Below are 8,154 nucleotides of genomic sequence, written 5' to 3'. Positions count from 1 at the left end.
AGAGGGAAAGGGATAGAAGCAGACCCCTTTGGGGCACAGGGCCCCACGTGGGACTCGATCTCACAAAACTAAGATCATGACCTGAGCCAAAATTAAGAGTCAGATGCTTAATTAAGAGTCAGACGCTTAACTGACTGAGCTACCCAGGTACACTTTGAACTGCTTATTTTTAAAGTGCTCAAACAGATTCAGGGTATACTCAAAATACAGTTACTCTGTTTTAAAATAAAGTAACCAAATTTATAGACCTATAAATTTGCTCAACATTTGTATAAATTCTCTATCATCTTTTTGCTGGTAGCCACGTCGTCATCTAGTATCTGCATATGAAGCAGACTTCCTGTGTCAGCCAGGGTCCAGGGAAGGAAGCAGGATGCGCTCCAGGTATTTCAAAGAGAAGGAACTCAATATAGAGAATCAGTTCCCCAGGAGGCGGAAGAGTAAGCAGCCAAACAGAGGGGGTGAGACCACCCAGAGATCTGCGCCATCAGAAAAGGGCCAGAACCTCCAGGGCTTCAGGGACAAGAGAAGCTCAGATGCTGGTACCATCTGAGGGGAATTAGCTCCACGCATCTGGGGTAAGAGAGGAAGCCAGCAGTTGACAGGGACCTGGGGGCGATGCTCTCTGAGACAAAGGGCAGAGCAAGGGTAGTGCAGAGGGGATCTAAATGCAAAGAAAATGACCGTAACGCACCTAACATCACATGGGCCACACTATGCACCCCCACACACACGCTGGGGCTCCCACACACATCGCCTGACATTGTTCATTCATCTACCCTCCTGTAGCCTTGCCTCCCAGAGAAGAAGCTACCCATGGCCAAAGCAAGGATCCCAAGTTCATATTATTTTTTTCAGAACTTTTAGGGTCATGTAACACCTTACACTCTTCTAACACTATCCTGTTTCAGCACATTCAAAACCATCCATCCATTTATCTTTTCGTGCTCACAACCAACACACGAGGGATTCCATGTAGAAATGTTCTCACTTTCCAAACGAGGAAGCACAAAAAGATTAAGGCACCCAACGAATGCATCACAGACTCAGGTCCAAAGCCTGGGACTCTTCAGGAACCAAGACCAGACGCTTTATGTCTTACCTACTGGTGCGTGTCCGAAGGTCACAGGTGTGCGAAATAATCTCTCCAGGACTTAAGTCACCGCATGTGGCCACAGACAAATAAATGAGGCGATACTAAGTAAATCACAGGCAACAGTCTCTCCATCAACTTTATGGCTTCATGTGACCCATTTTTTTAAAATCCTTCCCAGCAATAATGTGCAAGTGCATGACAGCTTACAAAGTGCCTCCCTTTCCCCCCATTTGATCTAAGAATATTCCTGAGATATGTCATAATAACTACCATGTATCCGACCTGCCCACATTGGGAGTGACCAAGCTCAAGGTCCGTGGGGCCCCTCTTTTATTCCTCAAAGATAATAGGAAACTCGTGGCCTGCTGCTCAAAGGAGTCCGTTCCTCTCCTTTGTGCCCAAGATCACCAGCAGAAGACTCTTCTTCCGAGGTGACCCATTTCTCTTTGCCCGACCACAAAGTCCCAGATGACGAAGTAGCTCAGGCTCTGCGTTTGGAACAACACACGCTTCAGGGATGTGCCGCTGAGAGTCACACAGCCCCCGACTGCTTCACGTGCCTGTGGTCCCTGCATCAGGGCCAGGCTGCGCCTGTCCCCAGCCCCATGGGGACAGCCAATTCCTGTTAAATAGCTGGGATTCCGCTCGGGGTGCATCAAGAGCCTGATGGTAACGGGACATGGCCTGCTAGCGGGGACAGCTCCAAACTCTGCGGTCAAGGCACTTGCCACCCATGTGGCAATGGTCTCTGAGTGGAACTGCAGATCAAAGGCAGCCAGGCCATCCAGGATGGGGCGTCGTGGCCTCACTGGAATCTGACTGCCACCGTATTCCAGCAGAGCTAGTGCTCAGAGGCATGAACAGGACTTCCCAAAGATGGCAGGCACGCCCTGAATCCTCGCACGAGGGCAAAGGGCCATCTCCAAAGAGACATAAAGCCGGCCCTAGAAGTGACACTGAAAATTCTCTGCTTTCTACCATGGAAATGTTGTCTTGGCTCTGAGAGTATGCATAAGGGTGATGACCTCTCTGGCCTGGGAACATTTAAATGGTAATTTAGAGCAGCCACAGAGACTAGTTCCCATGAAATGCTGTGCACGAGAGTAAGAGGGATTGCTCCCCGGTCCCAGCCTCTCCCCCTCAAGGGCAGCCTTTCCGCCTCAGCTTCAAACTGCCCAGGTCTCCCCAGGAGCATCTGGACCCAGGACTACCCGCTGTTCCGGACCCGGACCCCCTTCTCCTTCTAGACACGTGGCCGGTGGTGGAAAGCGAGAAAAAGCAGCAAAACCAGCTCCTGGAGCTAATCATTAAGCCTATCTGTCGTCAGCCGTTTTGCCTACAAAATGTCCAGCGATGGGTACTCCATATTTTTACTGAAAATTACCAGCAGCCACAGAGCTTTAAAACTTAAAAAAAAAAAAAAAACCCACAAAGCACAAAACGAAACTCAAAACACATTACCTTCAGTTCATCTTGTTCTGTCTCAGACAACTGAATGCATACACCACAGTATCTGTGTCTCCCTCTTAATCCAAAAATAATAAGCTATGGAATTGAGATCGATTATGTTATATTAAATCAAATTGATTTCATAAGACTTTTTTAACCTAACTTTTCTGTCAAAATCCCAAAGCACAGGTTTATTTCTACACATGCATCGGCATGGAGGCCCCTGGTAAAGGATTAAAAGCAGAGGTTACAACCACCGTGAAACAGGCCACGTGACCCAAACTGCTTTCTCTTTTTTCCGTCAACCCAAAAGTTCCTGGAAACCTGTTTCCTCACACAGGACTGGTCTCCCCTCTGAACTTCATCCCCCAATACCTCCCTCCTCCCTTCTACGCTGACACCCCAGCACAGAGGCTCTGGGGCCGCAGGAGGGTTTGGGGGGGGAACGCAAGTGGGAAGTACTGGGGGAGCAGGGGAGGACCTGCCCCTCCCACCACAATCCCAGGCTCAAACCTACTCCCGGGGCTCAGCCAGGATGAGTGAGGGTCCAGGGAAGGTGGAAGGTGCCACCCCTCACAGAGCAGGTGACTTAAGAATAGTGAGTCATCTGGAGGCAAGGTGAGAACACAGAAGCTTGCAGCCCTGCCCCGTGCCTCGTGCCCCAGGGGCCAGACTTTCCTTCGCTCCTGACTACAAAGCATCCTTTCTCCAGCCGTCCTTTCGGTCTAGGACAAGCTATCAGTGACAACTTCTGATTTCCAAAGAGCTCCTCTCTCACACCCTCAGTGCTGCAGGATGTGAGCTAAAAGGTCTGCAAACTAAAAATACCAGCACTTGTCGGTGAAGCTGAGCCCAGGGACAGAGTCCGGTGCAGAGCACAGGATAGCTCTGGCTGAGCCCAAGCAGAATGGGAGGTCACAGACCCCCGCCCCGCACCGCCCCCACCAGGCAAACTCTCAAGGGACTCCTTCCTCTTGGTTCACAGAGATTTAAAAAAAAAAAAAAAATTCTAGTTCTGTTGCCCAGCAAAATGGGGCACTTGGGCTGGGCAGGCAGGTCCAACCTCTGTCGTTCAAACTAGCTTGAGGTGTCTTTGTTCAAACCCAGGGGACAAAGCATAGGATCCTGCAAGCAGGTGCATGTCAGAAAACTCGAAGAGAGGGATGTGAGGGAAAGAAGGGCCAGGCAGACAGACAGACCCTCAGGGACCCCAAGAAGAGATCTGGCCCTCATCAGGACAGAAACGGAGCGAAAAGGAGACCCAATGCAGGAGAATTAAGTTGCCTGCTCCCTGGTCATAGCAGACGGGGCTGTGGCAACCATGTGTCTCAAGGGACGTGTGAGCCAGGCAGGGAAGAGTTCTTGCCAGATGCTTCCATGACACAGACATGAAACTAAAGTGATCCAAGAAGCCAGTGACAGGGAAGAGACATGGTCCAACTGAGGCAGCGCTAGGAGGCTTTTCTTGGCTTCCTCCAAGGTCTAGGGCATGCCACCAAGTCAAGGAAAATACGGGCAGCCACCCGGGAGAAAAGTCTTTCCTGACAGCCAGGAAAAGGAGTAAGTAAGGTGGTGAGGTAAGCAGGTTTTGAAGGCAGGTGCTGACCCAGAATTGAGCAGCTTTCTGGCTGCTCATAGGCTTTCTGGCCTCTTCCTGCCTGGTTAGGTATAACGTGTACTCTTTTGCAGCATGAATTTTTCTCCCTCATACAACTCTGCGGTCAAATGGTCAAAGATATTATTCATCTAGTTTGGATATTGTCAACAGTGATGGAAAGGAGAGGATGAGCTTCTCAGTGTCCCACGGCAGGGGTCACCCAGGGTACTCGGTCCAACATTTTTCACACGTGGAGACACAGCACGAGCATTCCCCTCCCCTACCCCCAGGGCTCCCGTGTTCTCTGACTCTCATCACTGCTTTCCTAAGGTCCCTTGGGTTTGGCAGGGCTCTGGGGGGCAGAGAAGAGTTTCCTGGGGTCTTACACTTGTACTTCTCAAGCACCATTCATCTGAAAGCTAAAAGCTCTACCCATTTTCAATCAAGGGACCTCCAAAGAGATCTTTGTCACTATTTCTCACCCTGTTTTGGCCAAGAAAAGCATCTTGCAAGGGATCTTCTGCTAACCCTGACTTAATCAAGCTGTACCTCCTTTACCCGGCTTTGTGGCAGACAGTGTAAGGACAGCCAGCAGACCCGAATCCATCAAGGGGGTGATTGTCTTATCGGGATGAAGAACTTAGCAGAAGAATGGTGTCTTCGCTGGATCTGAGCTTGCCTGGTCTTCACACCTCGCACTGGTATTTGATCCTGGCTTTCCAGCCAACTGGCTAAACCCCATGAGGACAGAAAGAATCTGTCAACATTCAGAGCTGAGGAGGAAACGGCATTTTTTAGATAAAATTCTCTTCGTGGCAGGTGTTTACTTAGCCTTATCAAGCGTCTTGCCCCAACAGGGTTCGCAAGGCAGATTTCATAAAATAACAAAATCACACATAATCATGAAAGCTAGAAGCACCTCCTTTCAGATTTCCTGCTTACAGGGCCCCAAGATAACGCCCTAACGCTGGACACATTTTTGGACACTCATGTAAAGTTTCTCTGTATGCCTGCATTTTCTAATTACCTACTTTTCATATGCCAAGCACAAGTAATTGGATCTGCATGTTAAGGGGAAATTGTTGGGGCCTTAAAATGTATCTGCACCAAATGAGAAGAAAGAGAATAAAGGTACCCGGTTTGGGCTCCCCAGAAGGAGACTTGAATCCTGAAATAAGAAGTCAAGTGCACGTAGTTGGGTCTGCGGGGACAGGAAAGATCCCAGGTAGAGGAGAAGGGAAGTAAGACAAGGAAGGGGAGAGAGCCACTAGAGGCCGGGTTCTCAAACCAGTTACCACCACAGGTGACTGAAACTTAATCCTGCATAGACACTGAGGGTTTCGGAGGGGAAGGGGCTGGGGAGATGGGTGTGTCTGGTGATGGGTATTAAGGAGGACACGGATTGCATGGAGCCCTGGGTGTAGTGCATAAATACTGGAAAAATAAAATTAAATAAAATTTTTAAAAGACCCTGGGAGCCTGAGAAAACACATGCCTCAGGATCCTATGGAGGGGCAAGGGAGCTGGGGTATTTACGCGCCATTTCTCATGAGGCTTTCATGTAGGAGCCCCAAGAGAATCATCCCTTAACCCTTGGGACTCAAAACCTTTCACCTCATATTTAATTTTCTCTACTTCTTTCAGTTTTTTTGCACATGTGAGGGCAGGGCATCTCTGGCTAACAAGTAGTCAGATAGGCAGAGCATCTGTGGAAGGAAATCCTCAGATCCTGCGTCTCCCCATAAATGGGGACAATTTATTTCAGATCTGATAGCAGTTCCAATCACTTTGGAGGTAGACGACCTTTAGTGCACACCAGCCCACGTGTGTATTGGCCAATACTATGACCTGAATGTTTGTGTCGACTCCAAATTCATATATTGAAATCTCAATGCCCAAAGTGATGATATTAGGAAGGAGGGGCCTTTGGGAGATGCATCCGTCATGAGGGGCACCTTCATGAATGGAATCACTGCTCTCACACCAGAGAGCCCAGCGAGCATCTTAGCCCCTTTCACAAGGCAAGGACACAGTAAGGGCCCTGGAAAAGGGCCCTCTTCTGACCATGCCAGCACCCTGATCTGGGACTTCCAAGCCTCCAGAACCGTTAAAAAAAAAAAAATTCTTTTATTCATAAGCCACCCAGTGTGTGGTATTTTGTTATAGCAGCCTGAATGGACTAAGGCAGCCAGTTATTTAAAACCTTAGCAGCTGGGGTGCCTGGGTGGCTCTGTCAGTTAAGAGCCTGCCTTTGGCTCAGGACATGATCCAAGGGTCCTGGGATGGAGACAAACATTGGGCTCTCTGCTCAGTGGAGAGTCTACTTCTCCTCTTCCTCTGCCTGCCACTCTGCCTACTTAAGCTCTCTCTCTATATATCAAATAAGTAAATAAAATATTTAAAAATAAAATCTTAGCAACAATACTGACTTCTTCTGCAATAGTTTCTAGAGCCCAGAAAACACAATTCCTATTCTGAAAGAGAATGGGATTAGTTCAATTAAGTTTAATCCAACAAAAATGTATCTACATATTTATGTATTCTCTGCCTAAAATAATATTTAAAGCACAATAAAGAAAAAGTTGAAAAAAGCATATTCCCTGCCTTAACAAATTTATAATCAAGAGTTGAGACAGAAATGTATAGAAATACTATGAAACAAGACAGGCTAAAATTACTTAAAAGCATAAATAGAATGTTCTACACCACCAAGGAGGGAGCGATAAATTCCAACTGGGTGGAGATGAAGAAAATTTTCTGGAAAAATGAATGTGAGTTGTGTGTAAGCCAAGTCAGTTCCTGAGCCTAACAGTGACCTCTCTGCCTGGGGTCAAGGCCATGGCTGCAGCTGCCCACATCCCTATGGCCCAGAGGATTCCTCCCGGCAGTAGACCATGCTCTGAATGCCCCCAACAGTGGTCAAGTGAGCCCTGTTCCAATTCTAAAGCTCTTACCTGAATTCCCTTAAAGGCCTTCATCCAGTTGGATACCCACCTGCCAGCCTTCGGATTCAGGATCCCACTTAACACTACCTCTTGGAATAGGCAAGCTGTTCCTCTCCCTGAGGGCTGTCAGCACATCCCACACTTCCCAGAGCTCGCTCGCATTCCTAGGTCCTCAGGCTTTGATTTGGCCCACGTTTTCCATCCATGGCCCAGGTTTTGCCTAACAGTGAGGAGTGATGTGAGGAGTAACCGGCTACTGGGTCTTGAATGACCAGCAAATAAAAGCAAATATGCGGACCGGAAGCCAGACAGACTCCACAGGAAACGTAAGGTGCAGAGAACTATCTCTGCATTACAGGATGAGGTCCTGGCCCATAAGATGGTGGTCTTTCCCTCTCCAGGCCTTTGGCTACATTTCCAGCATCATTTCTTACCACTGGTTTATTTCTGGATGCCTCCCTGAGCCCCACAACAAATGTTCCAGGAACATCACGCTTATCAGTCTCCTCATGTGTCATGATAATTTATGCCTCACACCATTTTACTGATTGCTGTCCACTGCCTGGCATGTCCTTCCAATTCTCCTTCCTGTCCACCAGACAAATTCCTGTTCTCCAAACCTTTTCTTCAACCTTTAAAACACTCTCCAAACACGATCTCCTCTCTGAAGTCTCCCCTCCCCCTAGCAGCCTCCGATCTCAAGCCAAGTTGATTCCTCTCTCCTCATCAATGTGCCTTGTACCTATTATCTCCGTAATTATTAGCTTACTGTCTGTAATTATTACCTCCTCTCAGGCTTTGAGATTCTTTAAGGCAGAGAATGTGTCTTATCATTTCCTTGTGGACCTCCCCTCCCGTTGCACACAGCACCTGGCACAGAGCAGGGCAGACACCAGCCTACCCATGCAAGAAGATGTTGGAAAGAGAAAGGAAACAACTTTGTCCACGTGGGATGGGGCCAACATCTGGAATACACACACATTCGGGTCACTAGGTAGAAAGCAGGCGAGAGAGAGGAGAAAATAGCCAACTGGAGGTCTTTTCATTGACCCTCATTTGGGCCAACT

The 8,154-nt window shown here is 48.3% G+C and overlaps 1 protein-coding gene across 1 annotated transcript in view; it reads right to left on the bottom strand.

Annotated features, from left to right (window-relative positions):
* Positions 1–1,500: 1,500 nt before the first annotated feature.
* The window catches only part of LOC309847256 (phosphoglucomutase-like protein 5), a gene marked incomplete at its 3' end in the record, with an annotated part of 44,115 nt that continues 37,461 nt past the window's right edge, over positions 1,501–8,154 (bottom strand). Inside the window, exon 5 of the mRNA XM_082697198.1 lies at positions 1,501–1,937. Coding sequence (XP_082553324.1) covers positions 1,501–1,937 — 437 coding nt within the window. The remainder of the gene's footprint in view (positions 1,938–8,154) is intronic.

This window comes from Mustela nivalis, assembly GCF_964662115.1.
Source record: "Mustela nivalis genome assembly, chromosome: 13".
Lineage (NCBI taxonomy): Eukaryota > Metazoa > Chordata > Mammalia > Carnivora > Mustelidae > Mustela > Mustela nivalis.
This window is presented reverse-complemented; position numbering and strand designations above follow the sequence as displayed.